Raw genomic sequence first — 18,096 nt, forward strand, 5'->3', positions numbered from 1 at the left:
TGAGTAATCTAATAGATTTAATACCACAATGGGTCCGCTCACATTCTTAAAGTTAGGCACATGCTTAAGCATCTTGCTGAATCAGAGACGAACAGAACTGCTTCCTGTTAAAATGGCTTAATTCGAGTGAGAAGATGGAAGAAGTAACTAGATTCTTCGACAGATGCTGGGCATAAATATGAAATAACAGTTAACCCACACAGAGGGCTGTATTGACAGGTGTGTGCCATTTCATTTGGTAAAGAGTATATCATAAATATCCTGAAACTGAAAATCAGAGTGGGAAACAAACATGCCAAACTTTATGAAGCGTTTATATTTTAACCCATAATTTTAAGTAAGATGAGAAGGTTGGTCCCTTCTCTATCGTGACTGATAACTGCATGTTCCTGTCAGTCAACCTTGGACAACTTCTCACCAACACTGACTCTTCGCTCTATATACCCTCTTATTGCTATCAAGGTTAGATGTTGCTGGGCTCTTCCTTCATCTCCCCAAAAAGCGCTCTCTTCCTCCCTATTCCTACTACCAAGCCTCAGGTTCTTGCCTTAGTCATCTCAACCTCTGCAACTGCCTCCTCTTTTATGGCTAATCTGATTTTTGCATCATTCCCTTCAAATTTATCTAATATCTAAAATCATCTTCCATGCTCCCCACTCCAATATTGTAATATCTCACCCTCACAGCCCGACCTCTGCCTGACCAACTTCCCCCACTCATTCATGCCATCTTGCCAACTTGGCAGTCCCTGGCTCCTTTTCACCCAAATGACTCCACACCTTCTGTCACACTCCCTCCCCAAGCTGGTGGTATCCATCCTGATCATGTGCACCACCTAGCCGTGCACTCCTTCAGATCCTTCTATTTTATTTTTGGCGCGTCTTCTGATCTTAATTTAAAAACATTAAATATTCTTTATAAAAAATGAGGAACTAACCATATGTTTATGCATCATAAAGCTCCCAGGGATCTTGTACTCCTGTAACCTTTGTCCTCTCTATACTCCCCCACCTTGACTAATCACCATACCTGTGAATAAGACTGTACACTTTTGGGGCCAGAGACCTCTCTTTTTATTTTTCTTAAAAGTGCCATATATATCTACTGTACCATATGAACAACAATAACTACAACAATGATGATAAATGTATTCAGGGGTTTTATAAATGGGAGTATAATGGGCTTTTAGTCAATAATATAGAACACATTTTCTTAATAAACCATTAAGTTTTGTAGCTATCTCATTGCCATGGGCTCCATTAAGTACTATGTCAAGAAGGACAAGCACTTTGGGACCCTGGAAGGGGTAAATGGCCTCACCCTTCAGTGGTCTCAATCAGACGGCACAAAATTCAGGATTTCTGTCCCGCAGGAAATTCCAGTATTTTGTATTTATTTACACCCCTAAATGAAACAAAAAGTTGAAATGTCAACATTTTTGATGGAACAGAAATTCTGAAAATTGTCAATTTAGAAACACTGAAACATTTCAACATTTTCAACAGAACCAAAATTATCTGACATTCCTGAAATAAAAATGTTTCACTTCAGTTTGCTGAACTGAACTGCATTTCACTGTTGCCTGATGGGAGTTGTAATTCTGACCCCCATTCTCTCCTATGGGCCAGGGTCCCTGGCTAGATTACATTTCCCATAATGTGCCCAGGGACATGTAATGATGCACAACACAAAGGAATGCAGTTTTATGGTTTTTTGAACTGATTCAAAACCAAGCATTTCAGGTCAGTTCAGGACATGAAATATTCCAGTTTGGGTTGAACAGGCCTGAAATGAAATATTTCATTTTTATTTTCCTGGTGGAGGTTTGAAAATTTTCTACAAAAATCAAAATTTCAAGTTTGAGATAACTGGAATTTCCATAGGAAAAATCATTCCTGAAGAAAATTCCCAACCAATTCTAGTCCCAAGCTTTTCTTTTACCTAGTCAATCCCAGAGGTGATGCTGGGCAATTACTTAAATGCCCCAAGGGTTCTGTAATTTGGCATTCCACACGGTTCTGTTGGGTCATCCATCCTGTTAAATGAGGTGGGCTGCAGGGGAAAGATTGGGGACAGTTCAAGCTGAAATACTATCAGTAATTGGATGACACACAGCACAACCCTTTTTCACCTGACCTGAATGGTGGAGTCTCTTTGCTTTGCGTGTGTCTAGTGGAGACTGGGACTTGATTGAGAGCCAGCCATAGTCACGGCTCAGGCTACATGAAAGTGAAATCTATTTATCTATCTAGGCTCTGATATGGCTTCATTGCTGTGGTAGCTGATGCTGGTGTGGAGGCAGAAACATCTGAAAAGGGTGGTAATGTTGAAGTGTCTTCCCATTGTTATTGAGGGTTTGGAGCACCTTTTGTAAGGGAGGTTTCACAATAAAGTTGATGCTTATGGGTACCCAAGAATCCCAGGATTTTCGGGTAAAAGCTGTAGATGGAAGCATCCTTTTTATTTCTAGTCTGACTTTGGGTGCATTATATCTGCTTTATGAGATCAACTTGTTAGCTATTTGAGAGCTCTTCTGCTATTGGTTTGTAGTTTTGAATACACAATAAGAATCACTTAACCAATGGCTCTTTTGATCAAAAGCATAGTCAATTTTCCACTGTTGAAATAAATCATTTCCACAGCAGACACATTGACTTCAACAGGAGAAAAATAACCCATTTCCAGTGTGAAAGTAACCCCAGGGTAATATTAATAATGTATACAGTGTAAATATTTATGCAGATACATAGGGAATATAGCACGACCTCTTGAAATTTTAGGTTTATTTACACAAAGTACTAACTGCATTATTCCTGAATGTAGAGTGAAAGGGGGGAATTACTGTTTAAGTTGCCAAGGAACAGTTTTACTGGTTAAGCAGATGCAGTTAAGATAGCAGTTACTGTGGAAGTCATATGTTGCATTTCCATAGTACTGTAGCAAGCACTCATTAACAATATGCGTTACCATGTGCTGCCATCCCATAGTAACACGTTATTCCAATGTTATTTTCAGAGTAGCTATATGTGACATATGCTTCACATGTCAGAGTATCTGTAGATTTCTATTCCCACCAATGCAAGGTGTAATATTAATTACCCTGAAAGAAAACCAAGCATGTACTCACAAATAAGTGGTAAGAGTGACAGACAAGTGACTACCAGCGATATAAACAAGACCTGAATCAAGTACTAAATTTCTGGGAAAGGAAACTATGAGGAATTAGCCAACACTGTATATAAGCTACCTCATTATGCTTCTTCTAATATCTCCTTAAAACCCTCCTTTGCTGTGATGCCTAAATAAACCTGACAGTGGTTAGGCCACTGGAGTGCTGAAATCAGACCACTTCCTATTATGCTGACCAACAGTGTTTCATTGCTTCTTTGTAGTCCCTTGTCTATCTATAGATATCTGATGTCTTGTTTTATATTTCGATTGTAAACTCTTTGTTGCGTAGGTGTACAGTGCCTACAGCAGTGGGATTCTGGTCCATGACTAGGGCTCGTAGGCACTATGGTAATACAAATAAAAAATAACAAACAGATCCTCCAGCACACTCAGGCAGCTTTGCATCACTCCACCACTGCGCAAAGCTGTCCTAAAATTGACTTAATTGGCCACAAGAACATTCCTTAGTATAAGACAGTGGTTTTCAACCTTTTTTCAGTTGCAGACCCCTATAAAATTTCACATGGAGTTGCAGACCCCTCTGCGAGATGGGAGGGTGCCAAAGCCCAGGCTCCAACCCAAGCCTGAAAGTCTACACAACAATGAAATAGCCCCGCAGTCTGAGCCACCTGGCATTTGTCTAGTTCCTGTGTAGACATACCCTAAGTGACAGAAAGGATGGTTGCATTGTCAATAACAATGGACAAATAAGGGAAGGGAAGTGATTTAGGGGGAAATGCAGGGCCCTCAGCTCTCACTGTGTTGGTTTAAAGTAGTGGTGAGCTATCCAAGTGGTGACAGAAAGACAGTCAGAATTGAGAGACTGGACAGAAGCAGGAAGATAAGGGTGGAGAAGCAAGACCTGTGAATCATCAATACAGAAGTAGTTGCTGAGCCTGTGGGTAGGTCTACACTTACCTCCGGGTCCGGCGGTAAGCAATCGATCTTCTGGGATCGATCCCGGAAGTGCTTGCTGTCGACGCCAGTACTCCAGCTCGGCGAGAGGAGTACGCGGCATCGACGGGGAGCCTGCCTGCCGAGTCTGGACCTGCGGTAAGTTCGAACTAAGGTACTTCGAATTCAGCTACGTATTTGCGTACCTTAGTTCGAAGTGGGGGGTTAGTGTGGACCAGGCCTGTGTGAATAGTTGAGTTAAGATGACTGCCCAGGAATAATGTGTAAAGTGAAAGGAATATTTCCCCAGTTCTCATTCTCCCTTCACTGTTTAGTAATTGTTAACTCCATCTCTGATATTTATGCCTTCTACCAATCCAACCATTGGAGAAAGTTATGAAAACCAAACAACTACCAGTATTTTCTCCCTCTCTTTTTACAGGATAAAAATGCATCAGTTCGGCCAGAGTCCGGGCACTTTTAATCAATCTACGCCCTGGAAGAACAACTTCCCTCCTGAAACTGGATCTCCAAGTTAAACACCTCAACACATTGCTTGTATATCATCACAAAAGCTGAGAAGAAAATGCGTTCATAAGAAATTTACTGTTTAACCCTAAGTCAGCTGGGTCAGAGTTCCTACCCAGGGCATTAATGCAAATACATTAGAGCAATGTCTCAGGATATAACACCCTCTAGTAAAAGGGTAGTTGTTAACATGATGGCTTACAGTGCCAAACTTACAGCATGTATGTTGTGTAGGGAGAAAATTATGTAAGATTCTGATTCTTAAGTATAATCCAAGATCAACTTCTTAAGAAAGCCCAAATGAAAGATTTAATAAATGGAATGTAAATAATCTGACATCAAATGTGTCATCTATGGGCATTAAACTATCAATTCAGATAATTAGGTATAGATAATTAAAATATGATAGAAGGTAAAAGAATCAAAATGAAGACAGTCCTGGTAGGAATACAGCAACCTGGCTGAAATTGATATTCATTAGGGTACTCTTTGCATGAATAGGGAGCATTTGGACTCTGTGGTCTTTATCAGAGCCCCAGCTGGTAATGGCTGAAGGTTAATGCCTTACCCCATTCTGTTCAATTTTCTGTCCTAATTAGTCCTCCAAATCTATAGCTGTGAACACCAAGTGTCTGTGCTCAAAAGAAACTAATTAATGCTAGCAAATTAGATCAAGTCCAAAGATCCAACAGCCAAACTCTTAAATGCTCCTTGTTAATAGGAAGTGTAGCTGTCAATAACTGCTGTTGGTAGCTATAATGAGGCCTCTTTCTTTCATTGAAAGTGATTTCATTTCTCTTTGTCCTGGTAAAAGCTGTTCCATTCCCCCACCTTTCTCCTCTCTCCCCCCCCCCCCCCCCCCCCACACACAAAAAAAACCAACCTAAGTTGCGGTGGTGAAGCTAGCAGTCTGACCCATTTCTTGTGACCAGCTGGGTTGAAATGACATGAGAAATCAAATAGGAAAAGTTCCCTCCCTAAATTATGTTTTATACAAGTCTTCATGAAAGTCCTATCATTTAGTTAGACTATCTAAATTTTCATTAATGAATAATATACTCTCATATTTCCTTGAAAATTTCTTAATTAAACAGAGCTAGGCCTAAAAGCATCAGAAGTAAATCAACAGAACTAGGTCCAATTTCTTCAAATTGTAATTTACATATAGCTGTTCTGTTTGCCTAGCTTGTTGGAACAAAACTCAATAACGATAATCCCTCTAGAGGTTGTGTTAATTCACATAGTTAAATGGGATGAGAGTAAATGCTCATTGGAAGTATATGGGGCTGACTCAGTATTTCTAAAATAGAAACTATTCTGCATAAAATGATAGTATAAAGATTCAGTATTGTATTCTCAATAACAATGTTCAGAGGAAAAAAGCTAATTTATAACGACTCACAAAATAAGACTAGACACTACTAACATAATCAAAATGAATCTCAATTATACACATAAAACTCCAACACAATATGTACAATACCATTCACGGTAACTACATATATAAACAGAATGGCCACATTAAACATTATTATAATACAGGTATTTTAATATTCTGGATAATAAATAGAGCAGCAGAGGATAAAGTTTTTCTCCCTCTCTCTACCTGCAGCTTTGTTGCTGGATTGAAATGAAGTTCTCAAATTATATTGATTTTCTTTTCTCACAAAAATCAGACTGCAGATAATAAGGCAGCATACTCTTTTCACCTTCACATGGAAGGCTATACCAATCATATAATCCATGATTTGTCTAATTTATCCAACCAGACTTTCCATTCAAATCTCAATTATGTGTCTTCCAACCAGTCAAAAACACAAATGAGCAACTTCAGATTAGAAAAAAAGAAAAAAAGAAAAAAAAAACGAGAGAGGGAAAAAGAGCTCTAGCTGCATAATCAAAACGTGGCAATGTCAGCTGGCTCAGTTTTCATTAAATAATTAACTAGATATTTTTATTTTTATCAGCCTCAATGTCTGATGTTGCAACGCAAGTTACTCAGTTTACTGAATAATCTAAATCCTGAATAGTTCCAATATTTCTATTTTAATGATTAAACAACAATACATTTTCACCACTACACAAGACAGGTGAGCAAATTCCATTTATGATAATGGATAGTGTATTCCTTAACTTTAAAGACATTATATAGCTTTAATTTTCCCAAGAGAAACAGGATCAATAAAATTGTAAACATGCTAGCTATTGGGCAAATGTATCATACAACTCTTGGTGCTGTCAGTCGTGGACCAACAAACCAATGTCAGCTGTGCTTCAGAACCCTGACTGCAGGAACCAACAGGTTAATTTGTCCCAACACCTGGAGAGTGTTTGCATTGATTAATGGAACTTGGTCCTCTTTATTACAAAAGAGAATGAGCAATGCCAGTGAATAGCATCAAGCTAAGATCTACTAAGTATTTCACACATTTTTTTATCTACATTTCTTGTAAGAGAACATAATAAGCCACTTATTTATATGGAAGTAAGTGCTACTTAAGGTGTCCTTGGGCATTTAAATATACAGCACTAGTGTTGTCCAAGCTTAGGAACTGCTCTCCTTTTGTGGGTCTTGATATGTCAGGTGCAAGGGTCATGGTCTGGAGCAGGTGGCCCCTAGAGGGACAGAAATTATCCCAGTGACAGGACTGTTGAGTAAGTGCATATAACTAAAACTATGGTTGACACTGGCCATGCTCTACTGTAGGGAAGCCTGCAGTAGTGTTGCATCCCATCATCTTCACTAAGTATCAATATGGGCCCTGGGCAGAGGAGGGCTAATAGGGAAATTGGGGGAGGGGAATTAGGAAATGCCCTTTGCCAGCAACACTTTCCTAACTCTTCTTTGATAGCACTGCCAAGTGTTTTTAAGAGTTTATTCAGCCATATGTATCTACAGTTGCTCTTTCTAATTATACACTTTTTACTGACCACAGAAGTCATTTTGAGATTTTTCACATTGGTCACTAGAGTATACCATTAGTGACCAGCAAAAAGAAGAACAGGAGTACTTGTGGCACCTTAGAGACTAACAAATTTATTAGAGCATAAGCTTTCGTGGACTACAGCCCACTTCTTCGGATGCATATAGAATGGAACATATATTGAGGAGATATATATACACACATACAGAGAGCATAAACAGGTGGGAGTTGTCTTACTAACTCTGAGAGGCCAATTAATTAAGAGAAAAAAAAAAAAAAAAAAAAAAAAAAAACTTTTGAAGTGATAATCAAGCTAGCCGAGTACAGACAGTGTGATAAGAAGTGTGAGAATACTTACAAGGGGAGATAGTCAACGTTTGTAATGGCTCAGCCATTCCCAGTCCTTATTCAAACCGGAGTTAATTGTGTCTAGTTTGCATATCAATTCTAGCTCTGCAGTCTCTCTTTGGAGTCTGTTTTTGAAGTTTTTCTGTTGTAATATAGCCACCCGCAGGTCTGTCACTGAATGACCAGACAGGTTAAAGTGTTCTCCCACTGGTTTTTGAGTATTTTGATTCCTGATGTCAGATTTGTGTCCATTAATTCTTTTGCGTAGAGACTGTCCGGTTTGGCCAATGTACATGGCAGAGGGGCATTGCTGGCACATGATGGCATAGATCACATTGGTAGATGTGCAGGTGAACGAGCCCCTGATGGTATGGCTGATGTGATTAGGTCCTATGATGATGTCACTTGAATAGATATGTGGACAGAGTTGGCATCGGGGTTTGTTACAAGGATAGGTTCCTGGGTTAGTGGTTTTGTTCAGTGATGTGTGGTTGCTGGTGAGTATTTGCTTTAGGTTGGGGGGTTGTCTGTAAGCGAGGACAGGTCTGTCTCCCAAGATCTGTGAGAGTAAAGGATCATCTTTCAGGATAGGTTGTAGATCTCTGATGATGCGCTGGAGAGGTTTTAGTTGGGGGCTGAAGGTGACAGCTAGTGGTGTTCTGACAGACTAGCTGTCACCTTCAGCCCCCAACTAAAACCTCTCCAGCGCATCATCAGAGATCTACAACCTATCCTGAAAGATGATCCTTTACTCTCACAGATCTTGGGAGACAGACCTGTCCTCGCTTACAGACAACCCCCCAACCTAAAGCAAATACTCACCAGCAACCACACATCACTGAACAAAACCACTAACCCAGGAACCTATCCTTGTAACAAACCCCGATGCCAACTCTGTCCACATATCTATTCAAGTGACATCATCATAGGACCTAATCACATCAGCCATACCATCAGGGGCTCGTTCACCTGCACATCTACCAATGTGATCTATGCCATCATGTGCCAGCAATGCCCCTCTGCCATGTACATTGGCCAAACCGGACAGTCTCTACGCAAAAGAATTAATGGACACAAATCTGACATCAGGAATCAAAATACTCAAAAACCAGTGGGAGAACACTTTAACCTGTCTGGTCATTCAGTGACAGACCTGCGGGTGGCTATATTACAACAGAAAAACTTCAAAAACAGACTCCAAAGAGAGACTGCAGAGCTAGAATTGATATGCAAACTAGACACAATTAACTCCGGTTTGAATAAGGACTGGGAATGGCTGAGCCATTACAAACGTTGACTATCTCCCCTTGTAAGTATTCTCACACTTCTTATCACACTGTCTGTACTCGGCTAGCTTGATTATCACTTCAAAAGTTTTTTTTTTTTTTTTGTTTTGTTTTTTTCTCTTAATTAATTGGCCTCTCAGAGTTAATAAGACAACTCCCACCTGTTTATGCTCTCTGTATGTGTGTATATATATCTCCTCAATATATGTTCCATTCTATATGCATCCGAAGAAGTGGGCTGTAGTCCACGAAAGCTTATGCTCTAATAAATTTGTTAGTCTCTAAGGTGCCACAAGTACTCCTGTTCTTCTTTTTGCGGATACAGACTAACACGGCTGTTACTCTGAAATTAGTGACCAGGTTCAGAGAACGTACCTATGTATATTTCAGACAGTCAGAACATCTTAGCTGTAAAATAGTTTTTCAACGGTATTACTTATTAATTCATACAGCACCTTTCACCAGGAACATTCTTTTCAGTTATATATAGGGATCACTTTAACCCACCATTGAAATGTAGCCAGCTCTGGAGAGATACACAGCAGTCAAAACAGTGTTAGCAATGCCAAACTCTTCAATGCCAGAAATTTAGATATGCAGTGTAGTCATAGCTGTGTTAGTAGCTGTGACAGTCCCAGGATATTAGAGAGACAAGGTAGGTGAGGTAGTATCTTTTATTGGACCAACTTCTGTTGGTGAGAGAGACATTTGGATAGACAAAAGTAATTAACCAAATTAAAACATGGCCAGGTGAGATGCCACCACTCTTACAAAAAGCTGTTAAACTACAAATGCAATCAGGACTAGGGCCGGTGCAACCACTAGGCGAACTAGGCGGTTGCCTAGGGCGCCAAAAAATGCCCTGGCTCGGTAGGGAGGAGTCGCCTTCCGGAGGCACCGGAGAGCCAGAGCATTGGGTTGCGGGGGCAGCAAGCCCCAGCCATGGAGGAGCCGGCGCGGCACACGGGGGCAGCAGCCCTGCAAAGGCGGCGGCGCCACTAGCAGGGAGCAGCTGCACTCCCTGCCCCTCCTGCCCAGGCTGTGGTCCGCCTTCCCCCCGCCCTCCCTAGGGCTCCTGCAGGCTGCAGCAGATGCATGCAGGCAGCGGCCCTCGTGCACCCCTCAGCTCCCACCTTGCTGCGCTTGGGCTCTGCAGCTCCCGGCAGTGGCTCACACTCCCGGGACTGCAGAACCCGACCGCGGCGAGGGAGGAGCTGGGGGATGCCCGGGCGCCACCGCCCGCATGCGTCCAGTGCAGGAGCCCCTGGGGAGGGGGGGGGGAGGGAACGTCAGGCCACAGCCGGGGGGGGGGCGCCCCCTGGCTGCCCCCTCACCATGCTCGGGTTCTGCGGCTCCCGGGCGTGTGAGCTGCTGCTGCCCCTCCCGGAGAAGGCTTAGGGCCCTGTGCTCCGGTGGCGGCTCACACGCCCTGGAGCCGCAGTGCCCAAGGACGGCGAGGGAGGAGCCGGGGGGTGCATGGGGGCCAGTGCCCACATGCAGCCACTGCAGTCTGCAGGAACCCCCCAGGGGGGGTGCACTGGGCCGCAGCCTGGGCAGGAGGGGCAGGCACAGCTGCTCCCTGCTAGCGGCGCCGACACCTTTGCAGGGCTGCTGCCCCCCTGCGCCACACCAGCTCCTCCATGGCTGGGGCTTGCCACCGCCACAAGCGGGACGCTCTGGCTCTCCGGTGCCTCCAGAAGGGGGCTCCTCCCTGTCGAGCTGCTGCAGCGTCCCAAGCCTGGCAAAGCCAGTGAGTGGACTTGGGGCGGGGAGAGCTCATGGGGGTGGGGGGGTCTGTGCACCCTCCAGGGGAGTTCAGGGGGCAGGGAGGGGGGAACCTGGTCTGGGGAGCAGCCCCTGGGCACGGCTGGCCCCCTGGGGTCTATAAAGGCTCATTGGGATTTGCCCCTCAATGAACCAAAGTGCAAGGGGGGGGGGGAAGAGGCGCAAGATGGAAGTTTCGCCTAGGGCGTAAAATATCCTTGCACCGGTCCTGATCAGGACCTTGTTTTTTCTCTCACTCAAAAGATGGCAACTCCAACAACATTATGCCTGATAACCCCATAATGGGGTACCAGTTTAACTGTGATTCAGATCAAGATGTATTTAGCTGTGACACTCTGAGTAAGTTTCCCAGATGTGAAGAACAGATCTGTGTAAGCGTCTCTCTTTCACCAACAGAAGCTGGTCCAATAAAATATACTACCTCACCCACCTTGTCTCTCTAATACATACATGAGGACTTTTGAGTGCTTGATGATACAATTTCTGTTCAAATAGAGCTTATGCTTTCTTTTTTATTACAAGGAGTACTATTTACTCTGATTAGCACCTCTCCTTAGGTATATTTCTGTCCAAGAACTAATTTCACAATGGAATTAAAAACAAAAACTAGTCCCCCACAGAAACTATTAATTTAAAATAGATTATATTTGTTTTGCTTAACTATGAGAATGAAAATACACCTCTTCTAGCATTTTATTTTATGACTTATAAAGGCAAGAAAGTAAAGGAGGAGCTGCTGGATGTACTACAGGGGCTCTGAATCTATACTGGGGGGGGGGGAGGGTCCTATTTGTAATTGAAGCTTTGCCTTATTTTACATAGAGCAAATTCTACAAAATCATCGTTTCTCTGGTTTATCCCCAACACTCAAGATTAACTAAAAGAAAACAATGCAAAGCAGCTCCTATCTGAAATATTCTTGATATCCCTCTTTGGCAAGAGCATATTAAAAATAACCCCATGACAACTAGTTCATGAGTGAAACATAACCCTAAAAAACTCATATCACAAACATACTGAATTACTATATTTGCATAATGTGAGGGTATCATCAATCATACTTTAACAGAGTTTGAAAAGTTTTTACTCTGAACTCTCACTTTCTCTTTCTGTGACACTTTTCTTCATTTCTAAAGATAAATCCTGGCAGATTTGGAACCTACCCATTACATGATCCCATTTCCCTTTGGCACTCTCAGTTCCTCTCTTGTTCGCAGAACTTGGGTTCTTCTTGCATTTCTTAGAGCATCCCTCCCCTTTTCCCTGTAATTCCAAAATACATACAGAGTAGCTCCTCAGGTTAGGTGTTTGGCCAAACTGACAGAGGTGAGAGGCCTGTGCCAGTTCCTTTCCTTTTCTCAACTGTTTTTTCACAACTGACATGCTCCATTAAAGGAACCTCTTTACTTTAAAAGGGATATCACTTCAGAAAGTATTGTCCTGTTTTGATCAACTGGACTCCAGAGAAGACTATTATTCCAAGAGTGGACACATATCCTCTGCCATGATCCTCCATCTCCTAAAGCAATGCTGTATTTCCCCTGGTGTGTCCATATCTTTGTAGCACTAGTGCAGGTTCTCAGAGTTCATTTTCTTGCATATCCTATCTACTGAGAGAGTGGCTGTGCATGCTCTGGAGGTTTTTTTGTTTTTGTTTTTTAGATATCCATTACCCTATTCATTTATTATATTCTAATGTTTACTTCTTTCCCCTTAATCAGACCAGGCTACTTCTCCACCAGCATAGTTGGATAAGTTGTGTGTAATCTTTCTCGAACTCATGGGTTCCCAGGGCTCCTTACAGAATGAATTCTTCTTTGGGTCTCCTCCTAGTCAATTCCTTCTTGTTATAGAACTTGATGACAGTGAGCTCTTTCTGTTCGGATCTATTCTCTCTCTCTCTCACACCATGAGCACGCATGCCAGATGTACTGTATATCAGAGCTATGCTCAGGCTCTGTGGAGGGCAGGCTCCCTAGACTCCCTCCCTCACAGGTCTCACTGTCCGTCGTTTATCCCCCAGTTTGCAGCCTTTGCAGAATCTTTCTGCGGGCTACCCACACAAGCCGGCGTTTAGCTCCTGTTCTTCCCTTCCCTTTGCAGGAGGGGAATGTCTGGCTGGAACAAGGACCAGCCTCTCAGGCAGCCCCTCGAGAATCAGTTCTAAGGGCTCAGTCTCACATAGTCTATTGCCCCTTCATGGGGTTCACCTTTTACCCCTCTTCCTGGGGCCACATATTGCTATCGGTCAGGACAGCTTCAGCAGCGGTGCATCTCACGGTTATCCCCTCCTCAACTGGACTCCCTCTGTTACCAGCACTCCCTGAGCAGCACAACCTTCTTACTGTTCACTGCCCCTTCTGGTGGTAAGCTTCCCCCTTTTACGTTCCTTCCCCTCCAGGTGAAGCAAGCTTTCCAGGTGTGTCTCGTTAGCATGGAACAGGCCCAGAGGAGCTTGTTAGCCTCTTGCATTCCAGGGTGAGGGAGTGTCCCTTCACAGGCTCCCATAAAGAAAGTCTTTTCTCACTGAAGATCTGCTTGCTCTTGTCTTTCTCATAGTGACTTTCTCTACTTAGCTGGAGGTAAACTAGGCTATCATTCAGACAGTTCACAAAAGCGTTCCAAGCTCAGGCTTCCTGATTCTTAACTACTACTTATTGTACAGGTCTGCCACTGGGATATATCCCAATTAAATCTGGACAGACTTGTTGACTATGTCCCACTCTATATCCTTACAATTCCTGGAAGAGAAAATTAATCAACTCCAAAATATTCAGCAAAAGAAATAGCTAGAAAAATGTGCTTTATAACTATTAGCCAATATTACCACCCAAAAATGTTTGTCATAGAAAAATAAATCCAACTGTTAGCACGAGAAAATAGTAATCTCTCTCTCCCATCTGTCAAAACTTAATTTTTCCAAGGCACATGGAAAGCAGAGAACATCTGCAAGAAACATTCTTTTAAACAGAGGTATGTAATATTACAGCCGGGAAGCCCCCTTGTAAAGTGATTACATGTGGGAATTCCACTTTCACTAAAGGAACACTGAAGAGATTGTTTTGGGGAAGCTATTGCTGTTGTTTTCCTCTTCCATCACACCCTCCAGACAAAGGCTTGGAAAGATTTCCCTCAGCCTAACTCAGCTTCTATCCAAGTGCCTTCTAACTACATTATGTTGGTAAAGAGTTTATATTGTAAATCAACTAAAGCCAGTCTTGACATTTTGTAAGCTACAATAGTGGTCTCACAGCAAATGGATGAGAAGCAAATCTTACATGATAATTCACTGACTATTTGACTGACGTGAAGCACTGAAGTCAGATCTTCTGATAAATATTTCAATCTTACCTTGCACCTTATCTGAACATAGCTCTCTGGCCTTTTCTCTCATCATTTTTGGAATTAACACATCTTTTTCTACATGTCTCAGCTCAGGTTCCTCTGCAAGAGAGCAAAAACATTGCTATGTTTCAAGGAAAGCCAAATTTCTATTTGCAGAAACAACGTAACACTGTTTATAGATGACACACTAAATCTGGCACAAACAAAAGAATAGTGAGGTAGGAGAAGCACATGAAGATATTAAAATCAAGAGGCAAGCAAGTCTGATTATCACAAGAGATGCAAAGTTATATCAGATAGAAATATGAATATTATCTGAACTTTTTTTGTTTTGGTATTATTTACTGTGCATAAGGAACCAGAAACAACTGCTGGTAAGGCTGGTGTCTATTTCTTATTAGCTATCTTGTTAATATGGTCTGGAGATAAACTGCATAGTAGTTCAGAAAAAAGTTAGTAAATTGAAACAGAACATTATTTTCTACATTTACTTCCATACTTCATCATTGTATATATTCTGTGGATTTTTCACTCAGGGTCATTGAGAGTGGAGAAATGTAACATACACACAACTTTAAACTGTGTTTCAATTTACTGTGTTTACTCTTCTAATGATATTAGTTTTCTAAAAAGATTGCTTAACCTAAAATCTCCTTTTTTGGATTAATTTAATCAACAGGAATAAATACGAATGACCGGAACTCAATGTTTAAAATACTGTCCCAATTCTCATTTGACTCTCTTTGATGACAGAATTCAGAGCTCCAAGTAAAAATAGCATTTCGGACCATGATTAATTCAACATATACCATTTAGTAACACTATACTCCTTTTCATCCCCAAATTGAAAAAGACATTAGCACTCATCTAACAAACAGAGATACACTTTTCAATCTTTGAGTGACTAACTGAAAGAGATTTGTCAAGAAAAGCCTACTGTCCACCATGGTTCTACAGACCATCATAGTCTGTCTCCTTAAATGCACAGTTCTCAGTCTGCATAGATTATTTTTCAGAACAACAGAACAGTAAAACTCACATTACACTGTTATACTTCCCAGATGTGCTCATACTCCAAGTGAGTGTATCTGATTTAGAATATATAAGTGAAAAAGAAGTGAAATAATGAGGTATTCAAGAATAGGCATTCTTGATCAAATATTATATTATACAGATTTTCAAGTATCAACTAATTTACTTCTCAGACCGAATCCTTGGTTACTTTGTAGATTAAAGGGCAATACAGAGATCAACATTTGTCAAAAGCTCCCCTCTCATTCCTATCTCACCATCTCTTGAAGTTTGCTAACACCATGCAGTTATAGAGTACTGAATCTGTGATATTACTGTGGGAATCTGGCAATGAAACAGAGGATTATAATATAGCTATATACAGAATCAAAGATAAAGACAGTTATCCTTTTGCTCACAAAGCACTCTTACCTTGGAGTTCTAGGGCAGGCATAAAAACAACCCCCAAAACAACCTTCTACAGAGGTGAAGAGGGAAGTGAAAACCCCTTATTTTGATTTGAGTTTATGTTCTAGTTTTCATTACAAAGATCACCATTACAGCTATTTCAGCTAAATCAATATTCTCAATTTTAACTTTGTTTCATATACCAGCATTATTATTCTATATAGAGACTATTTATACTGTTACTCGGTACAAAAGTGATATTTAGGCACCATGAGAAATCATATTGGTCTTGTCTACATGGGTAGTTATTCTGGAATACCTATTGTTGATTAACTACTCCACTTTGGAAGTGGATTAAGCTAATTCAGTATAAGGCACTCTTATTCTGGAATAGGAGCATCCACTCATGGAATTAATAATGAATAGTTAATTTGCTATTAATTCATGTCATATTATTCCAATTAACTTTCATGTGTAGACAAGGCTCAACCAATCAAAATCTATCAATGTAACATTTGGCTGCTGGATAAAGTGTACATGAAGCAACACAGCCCTTTTCAGCATCTTTTTCAAAAAAATATTACCAAGTCAGTTAGTGCTGAGAATGGTACTAACTCTGATTTGATAGTGTTTAATACTCGCTTTGTACAGTTGTAAATAACTATACAAATGCAAAGCAATGGAGAATCAAGGCCCAGTGTCTCAAATTTGAGTAAAATCTGTAACTTCAAGCACTCTGGGAAAACTTCCACAGACATCAATAGCTCCAAGATTTCACCCTAGGAGAACAAATATTCCCCCTCAGCTTTCTAAGTCTTTTCTCTCTCTCCCTGTCCCTCCCCTTTAAAAAACCCAAACAAATAAAAAACTCCCTTTTTTCTATAGGCCATAGGAAAGCTAAATGGTCTAATTATGATTCCCCAAATTAAATTAAACACAGCAGCAAACGTGGAGGAGATATTGACCACTAAGGGCCACTTATGTTACCTGGCTTTGCTCCACTTAGTATTTTTGAATTGCCAGCAATCAAATTAATTGTTAAAAATTCTTGTTACATACCACATTCAAACTCTATAACTTTAATACAGTGACCACAATTATAAAGTGTATGCTGCATATGAATGAAAAGAGGAAAAGGAAAATCCTAAAATCATTATCACGTGAGATCAAAGAATCACTAAAAATCTATAGATTCAACCTTTAAACAGAACTACAGTAAACACACACACACACACTGACTCGAGTTATTAAGCCAAAGACATAGGACAAACCAATAAACATAGCTGCTGTATATTAACTGACTACGAAATGTACCAACTAAATGACGGATATGTTAGTGTTATTCGCCCTCCTTTTCAGGACATGATCCCTACATAACAGTCCTTCGTTCTGTTAGGGTTTGTCTCTTCTCAGTTACACAACTTGTTCTCTTGGTGTCATTAATTTCAAAGTCAACCTGACGTTAAACTGCAGTTTCCATATTTTTAAGTTCCACGAACATTGCACAAAGACAGTTAAATCACTTGTCTGTGCGCTCTCCAATAAAAGCCTAAGGCCTTATCTACACACAATTTAAGCACTCGTTTAAATAAATCTGTAGACCAGGCAGTCCCCTAGGCTACATCTACACTACAGCCGGGATCAACACTCCGAGATCGATCCACCGGTGGTCGATTTAGCGGGTCTAGTGAAGACCCACCAAATCAATAGCAGATCGCTCTCCAGTCGACCTGTACTTTACCCCCCGACGAGAAGAGCAGAGTGGATAAAAATCAATGATTAAAAAAAATTTTTTTTTTTATTTTAAATCGGATTTTTTTAATAAAAAATGCTTTTTGCGGAAAAAACCTATCTGAAGATAGTTTTAAGTAAGATACATTATAGCTCAAAGATATCTCATCATGGAATAGGGATTATAAATTCTAATTCTATAGTATGAGACAATATATTCATGTAATGTTTAAAAAAAGTTTTGTAAATGAGTTCCAATAGTTCATGGATTAGGGACCCAATCTTATGGGGTTTGAGAGGCTTCTGTATAGATTATTTAGGTTAATCTTTCTATCTAGCCAATGGGACTCAGTGCTCAGTCTGGAAGATACCATCAGAGATGCTTCGTTTTGCAGTTCTCAAACTATGGATTTGTGTCTCCAGAGATATTATGTTTGTTAACAGCAAAAATGTTTTTAAATACATACATAAATACATACAATAAAATATAGAGGTGAGAAATAACAGACCCCAACCCTATTGTCCCTCTGCAAATTTGTGTACACAGAGTCAATCCCTTAACTCTCTAAAAGTGCAAAGTTTCAAAAAGTTCAATGAATAGAAGATTGTTGGGGGCGGAATAGATCTGGACAAGGAGAAGAAGTGTGGAGATCAATGTGATAAGG

At 40.9% G+C, this 18,096-nt stretch overlaps 1 protein-coding gene across 2 annotated transcripts in view; it reads right to left on the reverse strand.

The window, feature by feature from the left end:
• Positions 1 to 18,096, reverse strand: part of CMC1 (C-X9-C motif containing 1) — a 76,009-nt gene that overhangs the window by 37,521 nt on the left and 20,392 nt on the right. For both annotated transcript variants that reach the window (XM_054019917.1, XM_054019916.1), the window contains one exon: positions 14,288 to 14,380. In XM_054019917.1, the coding sequence (XP_053875892.1) occupies positions 14,288 to 14,380 (93 nt within the window). The remainder of the gene's footprint in view (positions 1 to 14,287; positions 14,381 to 18,096) is intronic.

This window comes from Malaclemys terrapin, chromosome 2 (genome assembly GCF_027887155.1).
Source record: "Malaclemys terrapin pileata isolate rMalTer1 chromosome 2, rMalTer1.hap1, whole genome shotgun sequence".
Lineage (NCBI taxonomy): Eukaryota > Metazoa > Chordata > Testudines > Emydidae > Malaclemys > Malaclemys terrapin.